This window comes from Pseudorasbora parva, chromosome 12 (assembly GCF_024679245.1).
Source record: "Pseudorasbora parva isolate DD20220531a chromosome 12, ASM2467924v1, whole genome shotgun sequence".
Lineage (NCBI taxonomy): Eukaryota > Metazoa > Chordata > Actinopteri > Cypriniformes > Gobionidae > Pseudorasbora > Pseudorasbora parva.
In genome coordinates, this window is record NC_090183.1 from 10,414,887 (window position 1) to 10,440,800 (window position 25,914).

The window sequence follows — 25,914 nt, forward strand, 5'->3', positions numbered from 1 at the left end:
AGTACTTTAGAGGCAGGTACCCTATAACAGTGCAAAAACAAATTAGGTCCTGTCAATTTAGATGGGCATAATCCCCTTAGATCAAAAGAGTGATATTCTATTAGCTGCCAAATCTCAAGCCTGCCAAGCATGTCCACCTCATACAAGGATATCATGAGGAAAGGTTGAGGTCAATCTAAAATACTAAGCATGGGGAGAGAGGATATTTTAAATGGGTTCATGAAATGGATCTCAATTCTAGATATTTAAGTGTTCACTTAAAATAAACGTTACTCTGTGGGATGAAACACCAGGTTCTTAGAGAGAATAATGCTGCCAGTGCTTCACAAAGCTACCGTTGTCATGACATGTAACCTCATAATTAGGCCTTGTTTACACCTGGTATTAAGATGCCTTTTGGTCGATCGGATCACAAGTAGGTCTAGACGAGGGAGACACATACCAGTTTACACCTGGTGTTTTAATCCATCTCTTTTGTCCATTTTCAACCACTTGAATGGGTCTATAGGTGAGCTTTTGATATATTGGACGAAATAAGCTCATGCAATTTACATATGAACAAGACCGGAGACAACACACAGAGAGCAACAGATTTAATTTCTGCTCTGAGAGCCACAAAACCGTGCTGAACGCGGTGAGAGTGTGTTAGAAATCAGGAATGGTGAGAGAACATTGTGCTTGGTATAATTTTCCTCTTCAAAACAAACTTGGATCTCCAGCTGACAAATTTTAAATCCATCTGAAAGTTTAAGTCTGGCTAGAACGCTTCCCAATGTTTACGCGCTAAGTCAGTAGGCAGAGAGTGCCTCTTCGACCACATGAACGTCTTCACCACAAAAGCAATCCAGTCGAATGCGTTTTCGACTACCTCTGGAAGTGGGTGAAAGTAGATAAGCATTTGACTCCGTTTACACCTGTATTTAGCGTTGTCCACTTGGGATCCGATCGTCCGAAACATCTTAATTCCACATTTAAACAGGGCCTTAGATTCTCATTTTTAGACTTAAATGAAGCGGTAGAAAGTTTCAACTTTCAACACATACTCTCAATTGCTTTCTTACTGAGCATTAAAATAGGAGAAAAGAAGATATCTACCAGAGACATCTTGCCGCTGAGAAGGAAAGAAGATCGCTGACAGCTTCAGACACTGACAAAGAAGAATAAAGTAAAGTAGAAAAGAAGGAGAAGAAGGGACTTTTAGAATTGTGGAGACAAAGAGATTGTTGACAGAAAGATTGTCGAGAAAAAAGAGGACAGACTGAAGACTGTATAAACATTCTTCAAGCACTTGGCTAAGTGTGACAGCTTCTTTCAATGGTCTCAGGGCAGAGAAAGGCATATTAACTAACAGATGACAGTTTCATTGGTCCATGGAGTGCCGTTCAGAGTATGTGAGTGGTGCGGAGTGGAGCTGCGTTATTTGCGCAGTTATTTCGCAAGTCAGGGCATCAGTGTTTTCTCTTGTGCTAAGATCATTCTGATCTCGTGTATACTCAAAAAAAAAAAGTTCTGGGCCAAATATGGACAAACCCAACCGTTAACATTTTTTCATAACTTTTTAGGTTGGGTTTGTTCCAATTTTACCCAAAAATGGGTTGAAAAACAATCCAGCATTTTTTAGAGTATACATTGTGAAAATAGTAATAATAACCCATAATGCAATTACATATCAACAAGTATTCAACACATTTTAAACTATTTTAATAGACTATTAAGTGTTCAAAAGGAAAGAAAGAAGGGAATTGAAAAATATTATCAGAAAGACAAAAATCTAAAATGTTTAGTAAATTATGACAAAGTGTGGGGACATTTAAAGTTGTGGACTAAGTGTTCCTTTTACATTACCCTAAAAATGTAATATTCCAGATGAGTAGTCTATTCAAAATTCAAACACTTGGATGGATCATCAAAAATGGATCATCAAAAAAATTAATAAAAAACATACAGTACTGTGCAAAAGTCTTAGCCACGTTTTTTTCACACCACAAAAATGTTTTAAGCCAGTTATTTATATATTTTGAAATAGTGTGTCAGTAGGTAATATCAGTTCACATTTTGAAACATGTATTAATTGTAATCTATTCCAGTGAGTTTTTTGTATACATAAGGAGTCTGACTACAGCTGTTTGATCCACAAGGAGATCTAATCTCAACATCATCGAGTCATTACATGAAGAAACTGAAAAAACTGCGACAACATCTCCAAAACGCTTGAAGAAACCCTCCTGCAAAGCTCCCTGAAAAACTATGAGCAAGTGTACCAGGACAAAAAAGCTGTTTAAAACGCAAACGGTGGTCACACCAAACACTGATTTGATTTAGTTATTAGGAGTTAATTGATAAACAAAATCTATTTATGACATTATTTTAGAAAGCATTCTCACTTTACAGCATTTTTACACCTGTCTAAAACTGTTCACAGTACTGCAGGAAGGTTTCTTCAAGCGTTTTGAAGATGTTGTCTCAGTTCTTGTGGATTTTGTCTAAGTTTGATCACTCAATGATGGTGAGATTAGATCTCCGTGTGGATCAAACAGCTGTTGTCAGACTCCTTCTGCATAAAAAATGTCACTGGAATGGATTATTACAATTAATGGCAAAATAAATGTTTGAAAATTAAACTGATATTACCTACTGTCACAATTGCAAAATATATAAATCACTGGCTTAAATTTTTTTTGGGGTGGTGAAAATACTAACGTGCCTAAGATTTTGGCAAAGTACTGTACAGGAAGAACACTGTAGAACAGGGGTGGGGAACGTTTATCCTGAAGGGCCACTCAATTGCAGAGTTTAGCTCCAACCCTGAAAAAGAACACTCACCTGCCTCTAACTTTACTTTAGTAATCCTGAAGACCTTGATTAGCTTCAGGCATGTTTGATGTTTCGTGTAGGGTGGGAGCTGAACTCTGCAGGACACTGGCCCTCCAGGATCAACGTTCCCACCCATGCTGTAGAACAATAATGCATGGTTTCTCTCACCACTGAGTGTAGAATGAACGACAAGCGAAAAATGGAAAACCCAGAGGAAATCGTTGATTCACTCCACTCACATACTCTGGTGTTCTCTCTTGCTCACATGCAATTAACCTCTTTTAAGTTTAACGTAAAGAAGAAAAAAAACTAATAATTTAGACGCTGAACTTTTCAAAGGACTAGTAAGTATGTAGAAGAAGTGTTTAGTCATTTTCGAAGTAGTGCATTCAAGAGTAACGAAACTACTTCTTTTAAAGAACCAAGAACATAACTATTATGGGCATCCCTTTTAAGCTCATATGCATGGCTGTTACGCATAAAATGTCATAAAAACAGCTATAATGTGCGCATATATTTTTGTTTTCTGTGTCGTACCTCATAAGTACACATTAAACGCAGATCTACATTGAGGTGGGATTTATATTCCTAATGCACATGCATATGAGCTTGACAGATAATGCACATGAACCTGTGGTAGGTGGAATAGGTGATCAAGGAAAAACGGGAAAAGATATGAGATCGTCAGTTCAACAGGCTATAAATTGGCATGCACACACACTGTGCTCAGACAGACCGTTTCAATGCCAGGCATCCACTCTGGCAAAGAAAAAGTTAACCACATCTCAGATGGGGGAATGGCTCACACGTGATCTAACTACATAATCTTGATATTATTATTTTTGTATAATAATATTTGTTTTAACATCATGCGAACACTGTTTGTCTACAGTCATTTGAACAGTAGCCGAACGGGTGGTTTATTTAGATGGTCCCTCCATGTAAGACTTGTCTAATGTCACTCTCAGTGAGAAACTCAGGCATGCAAACTCTCAAACCCACACAAGAAGAAATTTTTCACAATCCTTTTTACTCACATAGGCAAACTGTTGTCCTGATTGTTGCTATTTGAGGAAATTCATTAAGGAAATTGACATTAGATAAGTGCGATCTAAGAGCATTCTGTTGCATTCACTGGTTCTCTTTTAGCATCTGTAGAAGTCTTGATTTCCTTGAGATACAAAAGGCTCAACAGCAAGTAATATTTTAATATTAGAGCCAGCATAATCTTGTGATAAATGGGATATGATATCAAAAAAGTGTTCTTATCTGTTCACCAATATGACCTTTGCACATCATTACTTAAGTCATTATGAAAGGATTCAAAATGTCAGACTCTGATTTGAAGGAACAGGGTCAAAGCAAGGGCAAAGCATAAAAATGAGAACTGAACCCATAAGAACTGGCTTGAGGAGAAGATAGAGGTTATTTTAAGAGAGAAAGTATTTCCAGACTGTTCATACTTACAGCACTTGTGTCTTTCTTGCCTTTGTGGGACGAGGCCACTACAGCCAAATACTGGATGACTTTCTTGGTGTTTTCGGTCTTCCCAGCACCTGATTCACCACTAGAAAAAGCAAAAGAATGTCTCTTAATGACAACACTGTTTTCCTTCATCGAATAATACTAATATTGGAAATACAAGTGTTTGCAAGGCATTTAGAAAAAAACAGTTACATAGGTGTTAGGATTCGGTTCAGTGTTAATGAAATGGCACATCAGAGACTTAATCATGAAAAAAAAAAAAATCAGCCCATATCTTGGCACTATATATGCTGTGAAAAAAGGCTTTAGTCGTCATATTTCAGTTACATGACTTTTCTGCTTGTCCACCATATTTATGACCACCCGCCGGGGAAAGTAATAGCTGCGAATACAAAACACATGAATCAAGTAAATAATAATTTGTTGGATTTGGATAGTATGTCCTAATACCTTGCAGAGGATTTTTGTTTTTTAGGAGAACATTTCTGACTGTACAAAAGTTTGAGATCAGTCAGATTTTTTAAAATGCTTTTGAAAGAAGTCTCTTATATGCTCACCAGCCTTGCCTTATTTGATAAAAATGCAATTTGTACATTTCAATGTAATTTTTTTTCTTTTGTCATACCTTTTCTTTTGTTTTTGAACATGTTGATCTAACATAAGAGCAGAGGCTATTGGCCTGATTTGTGATCACGCTCACTTAACATGTTATGTGATTGGTGGATGCCATTACCACCTGACCTTTTCATTGGTTATCCGTAAATTTGAACCTTTTTCCTGTTTGTGTTTAAATGTTTTATCCCAGATGAAAGCCTTTGCACTGAAATACATTGGCAAAATAAAGAGTAATATCTTCATTTTCTGACTATTTTGATCTCTCCATTTCACAAGTGTTGCGGGCATAGTCCCAAAATTATTTTACTTTTCTTCCACGCACGTTGCTGATTTTTTGAAGTTGCACCTGAACAACTACACATTTATTTGATAAAAATACAGTAAATACAATAAATTTCAACAATAATGTGAAATAATATTACAATTTAATTAAAACTTTTTCTATAATAGCCATATAAATTGCAATTTATTCCTGTGATTTATTCCTTGCAGCATCATTTACAGCAGTCTCCCTGTAGTAGTCAATAATTGTATCCCTTAAAACGTATCTTTGATCACCAAAATTACATCTAAATGCTTAAAATAGCTTGAATATAACTCTACACCCTTGCTTCATTTAGTATACGAGGACAATGAATATGCAAACTAGCCCTGCCTCCACTCACTCACACCAGCTCAGAGATCCACTCACTCAACTTTACTATAGTAAACGCTGCACAATGGTATCGCTCTTCAACGTTGGACACACATAACAGTAATATGATTAGCCTTTTGCTTAACTATGTTATCAAACAGCTGATAATGTGTTGCTAATGTTACACAAACCAAGTAATGTGTTCTTGGTCGCCAACTCAGAGTCAGAAATGCATATAGTTTATCATAACATCTTAATATACATACATAACTCACCCGCTATATTGCTAAATGTATGCGATTTTTCCTATCAAAAGAAAATAACCTGGCTTCTCTTGAGACTGATCATGATATGCTAAAGCCCGCCCACACGTTGATGTGACTGGTTACAAGCTAGTTTGTGACATAAAAAACACAGACACTTTAAAACCGCAACGAAACTACTCAGCAATGGTGTTGACATGAATTTGCACAGAGTTTGTCTTGAAGCATATTAAAAACACTACATACATATAAACAACATTAAAAACTTGATTTTCATCACATTCAGTCGACTTGGTGCTCCAAAAACATTTTTATTACTATCAAGGTTGACAACATTTGTGCTGCTTATTTTTTTAATTTATTTTTTACTTTTTGTGGAAATTTAATGTATCGTTTCTTTATCCCAGCGTATTCTTTTCTCATATCAAACTTTTAAATGGTACTGTAAACAAAATGAATATTGTTTAAGATTATGCTTTATATACATTTGATATATCTTTTTTGTATTATTATTATCATCTATAATTTACTTTGTTACAAGAGCTTAGAGATATCACAGAACCTTCATGCTGGCACGGTAACATTTCCATATTAGGAAAACTGAGTCTGGGATCCAGACACTGTACAGCCAAAGGGCTGGTTCTCTGGCAGGAGAAGGATGCCCTCAGATCAGTAAAGCCATTTTATGGAGCACTTTATACAGCACTGTTTGTAGATCCACAGTTTTTGACCATTTATGATATAGTATAGTAAAATTCATTATGATCACACAGTCACTGTTGCCAACAATGTAACCAAATGGTGATTGAAGTATTGGACTATTCCCATACACCACATTAGATAAGAGGTATGGGAAACAATCCATGTGTTTTGAACAGTTTAACAGTCCATGTGTTTTAACTTTGGGTGGTTATTCCCAAATGATTCTTTCAAAAAATTTGCTTTGAGACAGCTTAAAAAAAAAAGTCTCCATGGGAGAGTTGGGCCATACGGAAACATCCTGATGTCATTAGAGAATTCTGTGCCCTAGCAACAGTTGGCCAAGAACAGTTTAAATGGCTTCCATTTCCTATTCCATGCTCAGAGGAAGTTTGCAGACAGTATCTGAGGGTACCTCCCACACTGACACATTGCATCAACACCATTTTATTTTAACATCCTCATATTTCACAGTTGTTTTATCATCACACAGATGTGAAACAATGATATCGCCTGTAAAGATCATCTTATGTCTAACCAATACGATAACAGCTATTTTTGCATGTTATTTTTTTTTCAGGTTTTGTTGTGAGGCCTCTACAGACACCAATGCCCAATGATGACTCAAAAAACAAACACAAATGAAGTCAACATGCAAGATGATCTGGATTTAGAATCAGGACAGGGGGCACATTTCCTGTGTGTAGATTGACTCTGAAGACGTGACCCTTGGGTTCATCTGCCTTGTTCCCAGTGCTGAGGACATTTCGGAAAAAAAGGTCATAGTAGAAGGACTCTTAGTTTAAATGATGTCTATTAATCATAATTTTCATGTTTGATAGTGGCTGTCTTCTTAATTGTTTAATATTATATTAGAATGAGCTTAAAAGAGTTCTAGACATTAATCTTTTGTCAAAACTGTTAACTTTAAAATTGACGTGAAGGCTAAGTATGTTAACCCATACTCCCCTGCATTTAACCCATCCAAGTTAGTGCACACACATTAGGAGCAGTGAGTAGTAAACACACAAAAAATCTAAAATTACAGGCAGGTGAATGTTCTCTTGGGGTGGTGGTGGTTTGTGTGTGTGTGTGTGGGGGGGGGGTGTTAATCCAACTCTCTCCCCATTGACTTTGTATTGTGTGAAGCAGTCGCACATTGTTGAAATGACAGAGGCTGCTCCACGCAATACAAAGTCAATGGAGACGGTTGGTTTGTTTCCCCACCCCACTGGCCGTGGTTTTCATATTATGACGCATGTTGCTCTGTCTCTATGGGCAGCAATTGGGGTTAGGTGCCTTGCTCAAGGGCACCTCAGTCATGGGTATTGAGGGTAGAAGAGAGCGCTGTTCATTCACTTCACCACCTACATTTTCCTGCTGGTATTGAGAATCGAACCCGCAACCTTCAGGTTAGACTCCCTAACCTCTAGGCCACGACTTATGGTTATGGTGAGTTTTGTTGCTCCCTCAAAATCCCTTTAAGCAGTATTAACCACTGTCAGATGACATTGGATAACATTTAGCTGTGTCTGAAAGCTAAAACATTTGCTTTCTTGTTCAGTCAGTCAGTGACATGACAGAAAGTGACAATGCTATAAATTAAAAAAATTATTTCAAACACAATTTTTATCATTTTTATGAAGTGCCTGCACATGAAAAGGCGGCAGAGGATACATGCAAGGCACCTTCAAAATTAAAGCATCTGACAAGACATGGATTCTACGCACACTTCAAAACAGGCCTTCTTTTTACAACTTCAGTCAATCAAGGTCAACTTTACCATATCTAACTCTGTTTGTAAGGATGTTTTTCCTCGTATAAGATATTTCTGGTATTTCGGTTGTAATTATAACAAAGCTGCCTAACCCTAACAGAAAATGGGAGTACTGATATATTAAATGGGTTTCAACCGATGGTCCACTTTAGACATTCTACAATGATAACTTGCCACATGTCAACTTACTCTCATTAGAGTATTAGTAGACTCCAGTTAGGTTATGGCTAGGTGTTAAGTTTCGAGTTAGTAGAAAATGTACTTGCAAAGCTACTTACAGTCAGTAGAATATCTGTTGGGGAGCATCAAAATAAAGTGTTAGCAGATATTAAGTAGACAGTCTACTAATACTCTAATGATTTGTAGTTAACTTGTAGTAGAATAAGTGAACATGTACTTGCAAAGTTACTTACTATACAGTAGAATGTCTAAAGTGGACTATTGAAATAAAGTGTTACCTATTAAATTAATTAATAATTATTCATTTTGTGATTTCAAATGTCAAGAATGGCATGTTCTTGAACAACATACAAAATTATTGAGCTTAGGAGAGAGAGAAAAATATGATTTGTGCTTTACTTATTTAGATTTTATGAGTCAAATTTTAATTTAGATTAGAGTTTGATTGCTTGAATAAATTCATAATAATTTATCAAGTTAAACTCTTTTAAGTCACCCTGCAGCCTCCCATGGGATGAAGTCCTGGTTGAGAAGCATTGCTTCAGTGCCAGTTAGACTAAAAGCAGTTACTGCAGTGATGCAAAAATAAAACAATGAAAGAACTCACGTGCAAAGAATAGACTGGTCCTCTCGATCTGTAGAAAGAAAAGACAGATATTACAGCGGCCCATGGTAATTGTCCGGCTGGTGCTCAAGGAAACTGCAAGAGAGTATACCATGTCATTTTTGGAATACATAAGGTCTGCTATTAAGCCTAGAAAAAACACTTTTTTCTTAAAGTCGGCATGAAACAGAAGCTGTGATAGTTTTTCTTCTGTATCATTTCTTCCCTAAATGTAGGACGGGACTTGATTTTGTCTATCGGGAATTGATTGAATCATTGTGGTTTGCTATTGCTGGATCTTGTGTGAGTGACAGGTTGTCCCACCCTCACACCAGCAAACACATCATCAAAGAAAAAAGAGGACAAGTAATTTTGATTAAAGTTTATGAGAGCACAATTATGTGCACAGTACACGTTTATAATACATATTGCAACATGCCATAAAAAAACAGTCGATTTGGATTTCATGGTCACTTCAAGTAAAGTTCCTGCCATGTAAAATGGTATTTGATCAAATACCATTGTTATTACAACATCGAATAATGCACATAATCTAATAATCTGTGATTTTCTGTGCAGCAATTTGATTTGCTGAGAAAGGAAAACTGACTGCACTATTCTTTCGGGAGATGCAACACAATTCATACTGAGGTCAGCAATGGGACAATCATTGATTCATGCTACTAAAATTAGAACCTGAAATCCTTCTCAGATGATCTTGGCATCATTTAAGGTTTTTTTTAATCCTAACCGTACACCGCTGATTCCTCAGAAGATGGAATTAAATAAAACGGCATCTATTATAAGATCATTTATCAAATAAGTATTTGATCAAGTCAAACAAAATACGATAGCCAAGCAATTCTAAGCCAATGAATTTGTCGTTTAAATTCAGTTTGGCTCTTATCTATGATCCTGGAGGCTGGACGAACGCCCAAGCAGCTAATCAGCTGAATGTGAGCTCGCCTGTTCTGCTCATGTACTATAGAACTTTCTTCTGTTGTAAACACAATGAATGAGTATTGCTCATTTTGGATATGACTTAAGCTGGGCAGGTTTCCACATACAACATGAAGTCTGTTCCCTTGTTTCTTCCTAATTAAGGCACAAATCGAGGCATTCGGGACGCAGAAAGCAAATCTAAACACACCGATGGGGAAACTGCACCTCAGCCAGACTGTTTGACAAAAGCAAGACGCACAGGTACTGTTTTATCCAAGCTAGTAGAAAGTTATACATTCAAATCCAACAGATTTAATGCCATAAATATACTATACTTAAATCATTTCTCTTTCCATTCCATCCAATATTCGGCTCCTAAAGTTTTGATTTACGACAAGGCTACACCATTTCACACTTGGTTAAGCATGGAAACCCTGCTGGACTTCAAAGGAAGATCAGTATAAGCCCCTGAGCAGGAATGTGAACACTGGCACCATGCTGGATTTTTACTCATCATCAAGTGTAACAGTTCAAGATATAGCTTCTACAGGAAGCCCTCAAAACATGTTAGACCTGTCAGACTTTTGTTCATCTTCAGAACACAAATGAAGATCTTGTTGATGAAATCTGAGAGCTTTCAGTGCCTTCATTGACAGCTACACAGTTGACACTTTTCGGTTTCAAAAAGAGAATATAAAAATTAATCCATATTAATTGACTGGTTTAGTCCAAATATTCTGAAGAGACTCAATCACTTCAAATTATGAACAGATTGTGTACGGTGTAACCACATTGGTTTTTGTCGAAGCTTAAAGGGGGGGGTGAAATGCTGTTTCATGCATACTGAGCTTTTTACACTGTTAAAGACTTGGATTCCCATCCTAAACATAGACAAAGTTTCAAAAACTAATGTTGGACGTTTGATGGATTATTTCTGTGTCAAAAATACTCCTACCGGTTTCTCACAAGTTCCGGGAGTTTTATTCAAGTATGGCTCGACTTGACGTTAATAAGAGCGGAAGGTCCTTGTATGGGCCGTACGGGCTCTTCTCCCGGTAGGGTGCGCGCGTGTGACTAGAGCGAGAGAGGAAATGCACGGCCATAAACACTCTCTCAGGTGCAGATCCAGTCGTCCGTGAACACTTATGTCGCGCTTCACTTTATTCCTATGGTTGACGTCGAGCAACTTCAACGCTTCAGCACAGCATTCCGGGAAGGCAGCGCTGCATTTGAACCGATTTGAACGCAGAAATGACGGGAAGCTTCACAACATCGCTTCAGTCGTGTTTCAAAGTGGACTTCCACGCCACTGCTGTCACAGGACTTCCCCAAATCATACCAAATAAGTGTGTTTTTGACAGAGCGGTCCCAGCGATAAAGGTTGGTCCTGCTTTGGAAGCAGCCGGTGAGTAAAACTGCTTCAAATGTCTCTGCTATTGGCTACCGTCGCATGAGTAAACATCAGTAAACAACACGATCGCGTGCTTCGTCATTCAAATGCGCTAACGTTACTCCATTGCTGTTCTCTGTATAACGTTACACTAGTCTGACGTGCAAAACCATTTGCTTGCTACTGCTAAGGTTTAGTCGCATACAATAGTCCATAAACCGAATCATGTCCTCATAAACTGCGAGTAAAGACACACAAATGTTGACAGGCCACTAAATACAGTACATACCACAGAGACGGACGTCCTGATGTTGCTTTTTCTCCTGTTCAATTTATTTCAGCCTCAGATTTGATTCTGGATCATTATCTGTATTAGCTGAGATAGCGATGGGTTTCTCCACGCTTGAGGACGTCACCGCTTTGTTCGCGATCGTCATTCTTTAGCTCCGCCCAAACAATACGCCTCCAGGCGCTCGGTTTTTTCCAGAAAGACTCGGTACAGCCTATATTTCTTTTATAAATATAATAAAACTAAAGACTTTTCGGAGATATGAAGGATGCAATACTACTCTATAGGTACTTAAGATTGACTGAAATTGAGTGTTTCACCCCCCCTTTAAATGTGCTGCATAAAACACGAGAATGAACCTCATTGGTTCTTGCTGAAGCTCGAACGTGCTGCATAATACAAGAATGAATGAACCTCATTGGTTCTCGCATGTCAAGCGAACATGCTTGAGCTTCCGTTTACCACAACTGATGTGTGAGTTGATGAATGTTTATATGTGAATAAAGGCCTAAATTGAATCTGGTTATCATATAAAGCGATCGTGTCTCTTTATTAGATTAGTTGCACTCTCTTTATGAAAGTTTTGAAGCATCAAAATGGTAGTTGCGTAGCTGTCAATGGAGGGACTGAAAGCTCTCAAACTTCATCAAAAAGATCTTTATTTGTGTTTCAAAGATGAACGAAAGTCTTTCAGGTTTGGAATGACATGAGGGTGAGTAATTAATTATATCACTTTTATTTTTCATCAAAAATGTCATCATTTGGTGTTTAGGTAGTATAACTGGACAAATGTTGTGCTATGTGAACAATTATCATCTGTCTTCAAATAGGAGGAAATTAATACAACATTAAGCAATAATCACTGTGAACACAACATTGAGCAATGATCTACATGAATAAGGACATTTACAGGGTTTAAGCATGATTTTTCAGCCCATGTCTAAGGTAAACATAAGTGCACTGAGCAGAATTACTCTTGAGGAACAGCATGGCAACACACACCTTCCTACTTCTGCTTTTTGGAAGCAATTTTTGCAAGCTTCATTGTTTCTCATAAGATAACAATTTCTGAGACATTCAACTGCAAACTTTGCAGAAAGGGTTTGTTTTATCTTAAGGTTGTATCTTTTCTTGTTTTTGACTCATTAACATGACGTTGAGTTTGATGTATCAACAACTTCATTAGCAACACTTTTGACCATGCTAAAAGCTGCAAGATAGAGGTGTAAAATATCTTGTGGTTTTTCTTTTTTTCATTTAGCACCTAATTTCACTTCTTTTATTTTAAAACAGCTTAAAACCTCTGTGGGTTTGTGTAGCTATTTAAATAAGTTTAATAAATATTCCCACAAATGGTGTTGTGTGTGATGTGTGCAAGCACCCTTCACACCACTGACTGACCTGCTAACACGTCACAGTCCATTTCCACAAACACAAATGACATTAGTTGTTATAAAGAGATTCTACACTGTCCCATTGTTAATTAAATAAAATGCTTTTTGGATTCACTTATGTTGGAAGTTTAGAAGACAACTGCTATTGTGAACTCTAAACATTCAGATGTTATAAAGAGAAGCAAACAATGTGAACGTCCAGCAGTGTGTCCTTACCTTGCATCATGTTCCTATAGGCGTTGTCTGTGATGGAGTAAATATGGGGAGGGACCTCATGGCGCTTTTTGCCTTTGTACATATCAATGATCTTCTCAGAGTAGATTGGCAGCATTTTATAGGGGTTCACCACCACGCAAAACAGCCCAGAGTATGTCTGAAGAAAGATAAAATCTCAATGTTCTACTGTATAGGAAGTGTTATGAATCCATCAGGTAAAGGACAACAAGGAGGCATTGCAGCAAAGTACGAGTCATGCAAAGTCTTAAAATATAAGTCTAAGGAAGTTAGGATTAAGTCTGTATATTTTTACTCATAATATTTGAAAGCTTGTGTGATGCATATTCCATATGGAAGACTCCTTTTCCCAAGATATCATCAGACCAAATGCCGTTAACTAATGGTTTGTTAACAAAACAGAGTGTAAACATAGTTTGAAGGCCTGTGGAAGTTATATAATCCCTCCACTCTGGTGGAATGTATACTTCCTCTTTCTTACATTTAAGTGCATTAGATACCGCAAAATCATTACTGCCATTTTAAGCTAGATGTTGTCAGTGCAAAAAATAATTTTGCATTGGTTCGGCCACAATACATTTATTTATAAATGTTATGCATTGGTTGATAATAAAATGTTATGCAATATAGTAGTCAGCAGTATAGTAGTAATATGTCACCAGGCGGTCAATGATACTGTCCAAGATAATGAATAAGAATATTTATATAAAATATGACAGCACCAATTTACACTATGTGAAATAGCGATAGATTCTATTTACACTATGTAAAAATAGCAGTATTTTCTTTGCAATAAGTGTAAATAGTAGATAGACGCTATTTACACTTATAAATAGTGTACTCTTTGCACCTCAGTGTTGCAAATAGGTATGCAATAATATCATAGAGTGTAAATGATTATATTTATTAAAATTATTAAATGGATGCCACCTTATATGGACAATAAAGCCCTCCATACACTTACTGGCCCAACCAGATATCAGCGGGTGGAGTTAATTGTAAATAACCTCTGCCAACTAGGCGGACTATATGCACTTAATGTTAATACACACTCCAATAAAATATACTCCTTTTTTATGTTGGTTTCATTTAAGCTTGAAACATTTATAACATTTTAATGACTCTAAAAAAGTATACTGTGTGTGTACTTCATTATGTATTTGGGGGGGTACCACAAATATTACTGATATTTTAACAAAACTGCTTATATATTTTTTTAAATAATAAATAATGTTTTTTTTAAAAATAAAATAAAAAAATTAAATTGTGCTGAGGTACTTAAATGTTTCTTTTTAAGTATTTTCTTCTTTCAATCAGACTTTTATGATATCTTGTCAGTTGTATCATCCTGATATTTCTTGTTTAGAAATTAAAAATAAGCTCATCATAGGTGTATTGAAGTCACTGTGTGTATTAACTGCATTTAAATGTATTTTTGAATGAATTACAGATGCCAACAAAATGTGTGACGCCATTGACCCTAATTTAGCTTGATAAAATAGTGCCTGCTTATAAAATTAAAAAGGATGATATATATAATGCATATATAATTAAAATGTACTGTGGCATACTCACATAGATGAGGCCTGAGAAGTATCTTTCCCTCAGGTTGTGGAGAACGGAGGCTTCATTCAGGCAGGTGAGCTCCGCCATATCCTCTACCTTGCTGAACTTGGGTGGGTTCATCTTCTGGATGTCATCCTTGTTGACTGTGATTTTCTTACTGTTGTCCACCAGTTCCACCAGCACCTCATCACCATGTTCCTCTTTGATGCTGGCCGACTCAAAACCATGTTTCTCAGAGGGGACCCATACCAGCTTTTTGGCTGTCCAATCTGCCTGTGCGACCGGGCTGTTAATGAAGTCTTTGTCCGTGAAAAGGAATTTCTCATCGTCACTCAAGCCCTTTTTCGTCATCTTGGAGCTGGGTTAAGACAACTATAAATTTAAGATGAAAACAGATTTTTAAACATAATGTTTTCTTTCAAAATTAAATTTTCTGACCTGTATGACCCTACAGCAATATTAATAAGCATTTTTAAACAACATTGACCATAATATTGGATGTGTAATAGATTTCAATTAAACACAAGTGGCTAAAGGCAGGGCTGTAACCATCACAGACATTGAGAGACCGACATATGAAATTGCTCATCCCTAAAATCTGATATTTGACAGTTTTAGTTTAAGTTTTAAAAGTTAAAAAAAATTTGATGGGCAAATTATCCCCCCAATTTGACAAAACATTTTTAAAGTTACATGTTAAGCACTTATCAAAATCAAATTGGTGATTTTGGTGACAAAATCAAATAAAAGAAATCAGGCTTTACACATGCCATCCATTTTAAATTCAAAATATAGGCTGCAATTTTACGTGATTCATAACTCATAACTGCCTGATGAGACAAGAAGAATAGTTTTCAATTTGTGTGTTTATTTGATATGTGGTTATGGCCTTGATGGAAGGGGTAGATGGAGGATCCGAAGTGGGCGTTTTTCCATCATTAGAGTGTAATGGCTAAATTATCAATGGTATATGCAACATCAAACAAACAATTTATGGAGGATTTTTTGGATATGGTAACAATTCACTAATGCCACAGTGTAGCTTTTGCAAAGTTCAACAATCAAACCAACCCTCTTCCTAACAAACATTACTTCGGTCACAGGGGACACCACTATTTAGATGAAAGGATGAGAGAGAAAAAAATGCCTGGGAAGTAACAAAAATGTTATCAGCATTGATCGAACAATCCCTCAGTATGACCAAAAACTACAAAACATATTCTAATGGGCAAAACATATATAAATATGTGATAATCTCCACAGCAAATGCCATTTTTCTTGTTGTTTTTTTGGTGCTCAGCTGTAGTCCCGTGCTGCGATGACCATATAAGGCTGCCTTTGAGTCAGTGGACGATCTAAACAGCAGAAGCAAGTGAACTCCCAAACAAAGCCCTTATAGGGAATAGTATGCCTCCAGCCGGACTCGCAGTTTACTCCAAAATGATAACATTAGGCAGGGACAGTCAGAGGCTGGTGGGGGTCTAATTTTCCTGCCACTTTCCCCACCCTACTTTTCCTCTGGGTGGCTGATATAGGGAAGTTTACACAAGTATTTTTGAGTACAGTGTGTTGGCAAACAGCAGGTGCAGCTTTAGTACTTTAAAAGCAATTTTGGGAAACAATTCCAAAGCTACGCCTTAGATATGAACCAGTTTCCTCTTCCATTTATAACCAATTGTTTGTACATTTACATTGTATGGTCTAATAGCCCACTTTCTGACTTTCTAAAAAAATAAATAAATAAATAACTGCAGAATTAAATTCTAAATTCTAACATTGTATCTAATACAAGACAGCTTACTAGTACCAACCAGCACCAAATTTCCAAGAAATCTGCATACTATCTAAAACCAGAGTTTTGCTCTCATCAATTTAAACACGGAGAATGACTGAAGTCGTCAAGTCTGTCTGTGTTATAAAAAAAAAGACTAGACGACATTAATATGCTGAGAAAATAAAAAAAGATACAATATTTTGCGAATCTCTAAATCCTCACCAGTTTTCAATCCACATTCTTTTGTCCGAATGACGACAAAAATCCTCCATTGAAAACACAACGGAGGGAAAAGGGTCATTTAAATGCCCTGTAATTGTTTGGGAGCGAGACAAACAAACAAAGTTTTTCTATGATAAGCTGACTTAATTAAAAGAGGGAATTTCCTGTGTCCTGTGCAAAGATTCACAGCCTCTTATTTTGGGAAGCTCCTTCATTTCAGCATTTGAGACTTATCATTGAGGTTTTTATGGATCAGGATTCCACTTCAAACGTAGGCCTACTGCAAATCCTACCAAAATAAATTAAGGCTGTGTTTTATTTCAAAGAAATGTGTTCTTTTTCACATAGCAAAAGTAAAAGGTAGCACAAATCAGGGTTCTTGGCCTGTGTTCAAGTGGGCCTAATGCCCAGAAGATCATGTGACCATGTGTTGTGTGGATGGATTTTTGTGACCCCTGGTCCTGTGAAAGGTTTCCTCCTCTCGTCTCTACTCCTCCTCATCTTTTTTTTTCTCATTCTACCCATATGGTTTTCTTTTTCTCATGAGCAGCTGTGTAATTTCAGTCTCTTTCCTTAACATTTCTATTGAGATGGATGTTCACACAAGGTCAACAGCACCAGCTTTAAAGCGTTTGCGATGACAATATATGCTGAATATAATGCTTCCTAGATCAGGCACCTTCAAACAACATGTTGCCATTAACGTCCATAAAGGCCTTCTTTCTCCAAAACACTCATATATTCTTTGATAAGAGTGGATTAAACTGTTAGACAGTAGTCCAGCTACTGGTTTTAAGAAATAAACAAGTGTTCCAGCAGGAGTTTGTCAGGTGATGTAGAATTGTGTTAAATCATTAAAGTAACAATCAGGTAAAAGATAGACCACAATGTGCTTAAGTCAAAAACACTGCAAAACTGATATAGCTGCAAGTAAACTGGTAAAAACTTCCTAGGTCTAACCAATATAACCGTTAAACTTCCTTTTTCTACTAAGCCTGATTAAAACTAACTTCTGCTACAAGTACACACCTTTTACCTTCATTTTAATAGATATTCTAAAACAGCCATCAGAAATTTCTCTGATGTATTACAATAGTTTGATTTATATAGATTTATACAGGCAAACATAATTCAGTGAAACCATCCAGTTTGAGTCAAATATGGATGCGTTTGTTCATATTTGACCCCAAATATGTGTTAAAACAACCTAGCAAAAGACATGGGAGTGAGTAAATTACGATTATATTTATTTAACTTTTATTCTACAAGGTAATCATTTTTTGGTGGGCATCTCTTTAAATTGTTACTGATCAAGACATTATTGGATAAATATGATGACGCGGTCAATGACTAGTTCCCCCGCACTTTGTTACAAGATCATGATTCTTCTTTGTAGACTTCATCACACTATTGTCTGGTTAACTGTCTATGCATGTTATTCAATGGGAAACGAGAGGACAGTCAGTTGACTCTGTCTGCTGTTCACCACAATGTTCAGCAGAAAGCTGCATTTGACAACCATATTTGGAGAACAGGAAACTCTTTGGTTTGTCAAGCTCACTGCTTCTTCTCTCTCATTCTATGCACTTACCCCAGTCATTTCATATGACAGATTCTGCCGAAGTCAAACTTATTAAAGATGGATGGATATCGGTATATATGTTTTCTCACTTTAAATCTCACAAGATACTTTATGATGTCTTTTTTAATTTTTTTTAAAGAAAGTCAGATTTGAATGAATTGTTGAAACAGTTTGCTTTGTGCAGCAAAATCTAATTCTGTCATCATTCACTCATCCAGAAGTTCTTTCTTAAGTGGAGCTCAGATGATCTTAGGCAGAATGCCAGTCACCATTCACTTTCATTGTATGGTAAACATATGTAATGAAAGTGAATAGTGACTAAGGCTGTCAGGAACTAACACACTGACGTTCGTGTCTTTTTATGTTTTACATAAGAAAATCAGTCATGTAAATTTGGAGTAACACGAGGGTGAGTAAATGTCGGCAGAATTTTCACTATGGGTCAAATATCAGTTTAATGGCTGTCAAACACATCTTTCAAAGTAGCCAAATTAATTGTCGACAGTTTCGAGATACAGTGAAAGATTGCTGTTTATCTCACACAGCTCAGCACCCAATCCATTTTATTCGCACACTTAACACTCTACAATCAACTTATCCTACTGAAATACAGACAGATGACTTGCATAGCCTATCTGAAAGTCTCTGTAAGCAATGGATAGGCTACCTACACAACTAAAAGAGTAGAATTCAATATTTAATAAAGTATGAGTAATATCGCTGCATACTCACAAGGCTGATGAAGAAATGCCGGATTTGGAAAGTTAGGGTTTGGAGAGTCCTGCGACAGTGAGGTACTCCAAAGACGAACAGTCCAAATTAGACAGAAAAGCATGAGAACATCATTTAAACGGAGATGCGGATGGAGTGGGCGGGGCCTCACAATCGACTCGCGCTGTTATTGGTCAGTGAGTTTTGACAGTTCAGGTAAACGACAGTCTTCTCAGCCGCGCGCATCCATGTAAATGTCGAGAAACATTAATATTGTTACAAAGGTCCCATTAAAGCAGGTGCTACGTTTTCAGAAGGCAGAAATGATGAAAGAAGAACATTTTAATTTATAGGAATTCATTAGTGCACGGTCTGATGCTCCTCTAGTCTCATAATCCTACATTTTGAAGCAGAAACTCCTTGAATTAATTTGCTTTAGGCTACTTGTAAATAATTTCCACCATATCTCAAATTATGGTGATACTTAATATCATTCTGATGGTAATGAATGTTATTTTTGGAATACAACCACACACGTGACTTGCTAGGCTAATTTCATAGCTTGAGGTTTAATTTATATATAGGCTATACTATTATTTTTATTTTTTACTTATTACACAATTAAAAGGCCTAATATACACACTTTTTGCATAATATTACAAAATAAACGCTTGATTGGAAATTACACACAATACAAATCTGTTCCCAATTTAAAAAATTGCTTGATTTTTCAGTTCTTCACACATTGTTTCTCATATTTCTTTATTATATCTCATATTTTTTCATATGTTTTTATATCGTTTTAAGAATGCTATGAAATAAATCCTTAGTAAACAAGTAGGCCTACACTAACCTGAGGGGGAATATGATTATGGATAAAGTCACTTGTTGTGGTTGAAATAAGGCAAAAAGTCGAAGTTGATTTTTTGAAAAATGTATTTTAAATGATTTTCATACAATAAATATTGTGCAAATAGCATTTTTTTTAGCGATAGATGATATTTGCACTATAAGTGTAGGTGCTATTTACTAATTGAAAATAGTGATATATTCTGTTTAAAAGTAGCAGTTCTTTTCAATCTGTGAAAATAGTAATTATATGTAATCTATACTTTATTTTGGCAGATATATACTATTTGCACCTCAGTGTTGTACATTAACAAGACGTGTAAATTATTATATTTATTAAAATTATTGAATGGATGCCGCCTTAATGGGATAATAAAAACCCTCCCGACCCCTAATCCTACCCAATAAATGCTTTTATTATTATTTCACTTTTAGAACCTTTTCTTTATTTTCTATTGAAATATTAAATTTCTTTACGATATGATATGTGATGAGAAAAGTGATAGGAGCGAGCTCTAAGGCGGATTCGAACCCTGGTTGATCGTGTCGAAATATATCCTTTATCGATTGCATCACTAAAGACGTTGAAATACACACATTTTTAAAATCTTGTTCGGCCCAACCAAGCATTGTTAGCCAGAGCTAATGCAAAGAGCACTTGCTAACAAGTCACTCTATTTGCACTTGGACACTCCGAATATGTAAAGTGATTAGACCGATTTCCCCTGGTTTCACAGACAAGGCTTAAGCCTAGTCCCAGATTAAAATGCACGTTTGAACTGAAAGCATCTTGAACTGACATCTTGAACTCAAGTCAGTGCCGTTGTTTTATCTCAAGATGCACAGCAGTAATGTTTTTTTTTTCTTCTAAAGAATGTTTATGAATGTAAATGGCCTAACTGAACTAAGGCCTAATCATGGCTTAAGCTAAACCAGGTCTGTGAAACCGGGCCTTTGATTATATTATCCCAGTTTTAAAAATAATTCATCATCTATGATGTATTTGCATGCTAATTTAGTTGCAGTACACAAACATTTCAGGACTATTAGGAGTATTGAAAAATTACAGATTTAAATGGATGGTTCATCCAAAAATAAAAATTCTGTCATAACTTTTTACATAACCATCTTATTCCAAAACCATGTATAAAACATTTCTTGTATAAAACAGATGTTTGTAAGCATGTTCACACTGCTCTCTTCCATACAGTAAAAGTGTATGGGAGCATACCTAAAATACAGAATGGAGCAGAGGTCTTTAACCCTGCTCCTGGGGACCCACTGTCCTGCAGAGTTTAGCTCCAACCCTAATCAAAGACAGGAGAAGCTAATTAAGCGCTTCAGTATCACTTGTTGAAAATACACAGGCAGGTGTGCTGAAGCACGTTGGAAGTAGACTTTGCAGGACAGTGGGTCCAGAGGAGCAAAGTTGAAGACCTCTGGAAAAGAGGAAAGAAATAAATAGAGTGAAACAAGAAAGCGGAGATTCCCTGGCTAGACTACATGCTGTACGCTACATCTGGACGAGGCGAATCCCCTGAGATCCTTTTTGGGACCCTTATCGTTACGCACATCACATTCCGTCCCCTCCATTCCCACAACGGGCTCCTTGCTATCTAATGGAACTTCCTATATAAGGACAACCTCCTATTGCATCCAGTAAATCACGTCTGTGATGTTTCAGGGAACAGGCCCATGCTGGTATGCTCCGAAGCCTTGCTGCGGTCCAAAAGAGAGATGGTGGAGAATACAAAGCCTGCAGGGAAAGAAGCGCCTCTGTCACTGGTCAGCATCAAGCTCCCCTGGATGTGCAAAAGGAAGGACGGGAGGTAGAGAGAGTGTCTTGGAGACAGATGGAGAATGGGGGTGTAGTGAGAGTGAAAGTGAGGGACAGGGGCAGAGAGAGAGATGCATGACTCTACTAGGTCTCTGTTGTGCCATATAAGGACAATGGGGTCTGCCTGGAATCTCAGCTCTATTCTGTGTTTAGAAGGGAACACCAAAAGACTTGGAACGAGTGACTAAATATGGTGCAACAGCAGTGTCATTGCTAGGAAAAATAGGCTTTCATTGGGATATCTTTTGACTGTTTACTCACCAACAATAAACTTCAGAGTAGCTGCAGACTCTCATTCCAGCAAAGCCTAACACCAATTAAGGAATGTGAGGTATTGCACCTGCTCATGTATCACACTGTAAAAATAGGAACATAAATGTGAGTTTAATAGTTTGTTTGTACTGTGGAGAATCATGCAGTTCGTTTGTCAGAGACACTAAATAATGAACACAGTACATGTTAATCAAATATCAGCACTTTATTTTACAGTGCTGTTCCCCATGTACATACTGTACTTAGTTCTTACAATAACTGGGTAATAACTGGATACTATCCCTGAACCTACACCTAAACTGTAACATGTAGTTACCTTATATTAACCAGTACTTTCTTAGAAAAGTACATTGTAAGTACACATACATGTGCATACTGTCAAATAAAGTGCAACCCAAATGAAACAGTGAAAAATCTGTTAATTGTGAACTGCAAGTTATTTTATACATACAGTGAAAAATTGTTAATGGTTCAACATTCTATTATATACTGTAAAATACAATCAAATAAAAAAAAATTTAAGTAACAACTTTATGACTTACCATATAATTCAGTTAAAGCGAGTAAAAGAATACTCCCAGAGGTCCTTGCACATATTAATATATTTGATATAAATAACTGTTAATTATTTTTTTTACAGAGTGCATTATTAAATTTTTACTTCATCAAATAACAAATTATAGCATAATTTAACCTCAGATAATTTCTTCCTTCTATAGACAACAAAATAATATATTTTGAGTCGCACTTTGCCAAAAGTTTTGGGATGTCAGCACATGTACATGAACTTTAATGACATACCATTCTTTATCCGTAGGGTTTAATATGGAGTTGGCCCACCGTTGCAGCTATAACATCTTTAACTCTTCTGAGAAGCTTTCCACTAGGTTTAGGAGTGTGTTTATGGAAAGCGCATTTGTGAGGTCAGGCACTGATTTTGAATGAGAAGCTCTGCCATCCAGACTCCGCTCTTATTCATCCCAAAGGTGTTCTATCGTGTTAAGGTCAGGACTCTGTGCAGGCCAGTTAATTTCCTCCACACTAAACTCGTTCATCCATGTCTTTATGGACCTTGCTTTGTGCAGTGGTGTGCAGCCATGTTGGAACAGGAAGGAGCCATCCCTAAACTGTTCCCACAAAGTTGGGAGCATGACATTTTCCAAAATGTCTTGGTATGCTGAAGCATTAAGGGTTCCTTTCACTGGAACTAAGGGGCCAAGGCCAACCCCTGAAAAACAACCCCACACGATAACCCCCCTCCACCAAACTTTACACTTGGCACAATGCAGTCAGGCAAGTACCGTTCTCCTGGCAACCGCCAAACCCAGACCCGTCCATCGGATTGCCAGAGAAGCGTGATTCGTCACTCCATAGAACACATATACACTGCTCGAGTCCAGTGGCAAATCCATGCCTAGGTTTCTTGACTGAAACACCTGAATTCAATGATATGGAGGGGTGCCCCAATATTTTTGGCAATATAGTGTAATTTTAAGCTGCTTTTTTCCATAGAGTAAAAGTAACTGGTGATCAGAGGCAAAACAATGCAAAAGATTGACAAAATAGTAAAAAACAAAAATCCAAATCCAAGAAGCCATACTGAACAAGACACAATGGTTGGTCGAGTGCACCAAATTTTTATATTCTTGAACAAGAGATTTGAAAACTATAGCACAGGGGAAGATTATCAGTAAATAACAAAAATCTTACATCTTGCTCCCAAAAATATTGTATAGATAGTGTACAAGTTATGGACTTGTAGCAATTGACTGTTTGTAAGGGAAAGTTTGGCAACATTTTAATAAAATACCATTTCAAAAATAAAGTCAAGACTCATGAGGGTAAGTAAATGATGACCAATTTTTTTCTAAACAATTCCATATTTTCAATAAGCGAAAACCAATAAAATGTAGGAAAGAAATTACAATATGCAGACTTATACCTGACTATGCTGATGTCCTATGTCTAGATAATAAGCTGTACCCTTAAGAACACTATATCAGGAATGAGTCCTCCATGGAGAGGAGGGAACGGGAAATATGTGCTAGATTAAAGTGGAGTGAAGCACAAGCTGTTTGTCTCCTGAGACTCTCATTTGTGAGAAGCAAAATTTCATTTGTGAAGCCGTTCCCAGTAAGGAGCATTAAGATTTGCCTACATTAACAAAACAAAAAACCTTTTAACACTAGACAAAATTGTACTACAATGTGTTTATCTATGCACTAAAACAGAAAATTACATATAAAGTGAATTAATAAAGAACAACTTCCCATAGAAAGTACACACTATTTTATTGTGTCATGCACGTTTGGACATATTTGTCCCTGTTGGAATGCAGTTTCAACTTAGCAGCGGGACACAAACAAATATTTGGCTGCTCATATTTATTCAAAATGTTTCACACGATCTATCTGTTGATGATAACCTTTTACTGAAAGAAAATGTACCCTGACAATGCACCCTGTACCCTGACTGGGAAAATTTCATCAACCTTGTCTGTGATAATAATCTGTGCAAAAAGCTATAAAGTGAAGTACTGTACTGAGTATGAAGTGACTTACCTTTTAAGGAATACGAGGAAATTTGAAGAGCTTGGCAACGGATGATGTTTATAGTGTTTGTGAGCTGTGCTGTTTTGAGGTGAAAGAAATCTAAACATATTACAACACAACTGAGAATCTTAAGGTGTGTCTAGAAGCACATAAGAAATTAAAGAATGACCACAAATGTTGCTTATTTGATTATAACAGGCCTTATTCTTTTTTTGAAAGTACACATACTTAAACTTCATTCATTAGAGAGTCAAAGGGTTCAAAAGAGAGCAGTTTAAACAAGAAACTGTAGTTCAAATGTCATTTATGTTGGCTTTGGCAAGATGATAGTGGCTAGAATGAAGGATGAAAACCAATTAAACGAAAGAATGCTCAAAATTCAAAGTTCGAAGACCTGGGGCTTCTTTAGAAAGACTCATGAAGCTAGCCGATCCCAATGGGGTTGTTTTGTCAGTTCTTTAGTGTACTGACATTTAAGAGGATCACTCAAAGCACTTATCTTAAAGAGATAGTTCACTCAAAAATTATTATTCTGTCATTAATTAATTACTCGCCCTCATGGTGTTCCAAACCTTCGTTCATCTTCAGAACACAAATGAAGATATTTTTGATAAAATCCGAGAGCTGTCTGACCCCTCCACCGACAGACAGACAAAGAAGCACTGGGCGGCAGTGGCTCAGGTTGTCTACAAACCGAAAGGTTGGTGGTTCAATCCCCGGTTCCACCTGACCAAGTGTCGAAGTGTCCATGAGCAAGACACCTAACCCCAGCTGCTCCCGACAAGCTGGATGGTGCCTTACATGGCTGACATCGCCGTCGGTGTATGAATGGGTGAATGTGAGGCAAAAATGTAAAGCGCTTTGGATGGCCATAGGGTCTGTTAAAAGCGCTATATAAACGCAGTCCATTTACAAACAAACCGAAATAACGACTTTATTCAACAATTTTGTTCTGTGTCAGTCTCCTACGCAGTTTACATTATAAATACATGTGCCGTGGTGCTCACGTGAACAGCATCGGATGCCGTATCAATCGAAAGCTGCACTGCTTACAATGTAAACTGTGTAGGAGACTGGCACAGGCTAGAATGAAATTGTTGCATAAAGTCCTTATTTTGTTTGTTTTTGTGCACAAAAAGTATTCTCATCGCTTTATTAAGGTTGAACCGTTGAAATCACATGCATGGACTATTTTAAAGATATTTTTACTAGCTTTCTGGACCTCGAA

At 36.9% G+C, this 25,914-nt stretch overlaps 1 protein-coding gene across 2 annotated transcripts in view; it reads right to left on the reverse strand.

Moving 5' to 3' along the window:
- Positions 1–19,332, reverse strand: part of myh11a (myosin, heavy chain 11a, smooth muscle) — a 35,065-nt gene extending 15,733 nt beyond the window's left edge. The window contains exons 1-6 of one of the 2 annotated variants that reach the window (XM_067459050.1): positions 19,197–19,332; positions 14,896–15,258; positions 13,303–13,459; positions 9,075–9,102; positions 4,282–4,381; positions 3,852–3,878 (exon numbers count right to left, since the gene is read on the reverse strand). In XM_067459050.1, coding sequence (XP_067315151.1) covers positions 3,852–3,878; positions 4,282–4,381; positions 9,075–9,102; positions 13,303–13,459; positions 14,896–15,237 — 654 coding nt within the window. In that variant the 5' untranslated portion in view covers positions 15,238–15,258; positions 19,197–19,332. The remainder of the gene's footprint in view (positions 1–3,851; positions 3,879–4,281; positions 4,382–9,074; positions 9,103–13,302; positions 13,460–14,895; positions 15,259–19,196) is intronic. The other variant, XM_067459051.1, reaches the window with a different exon arrangement.
- Between the last annotated feature and the right edge of the window lie 6,582 nt (positions 19,333–25,914).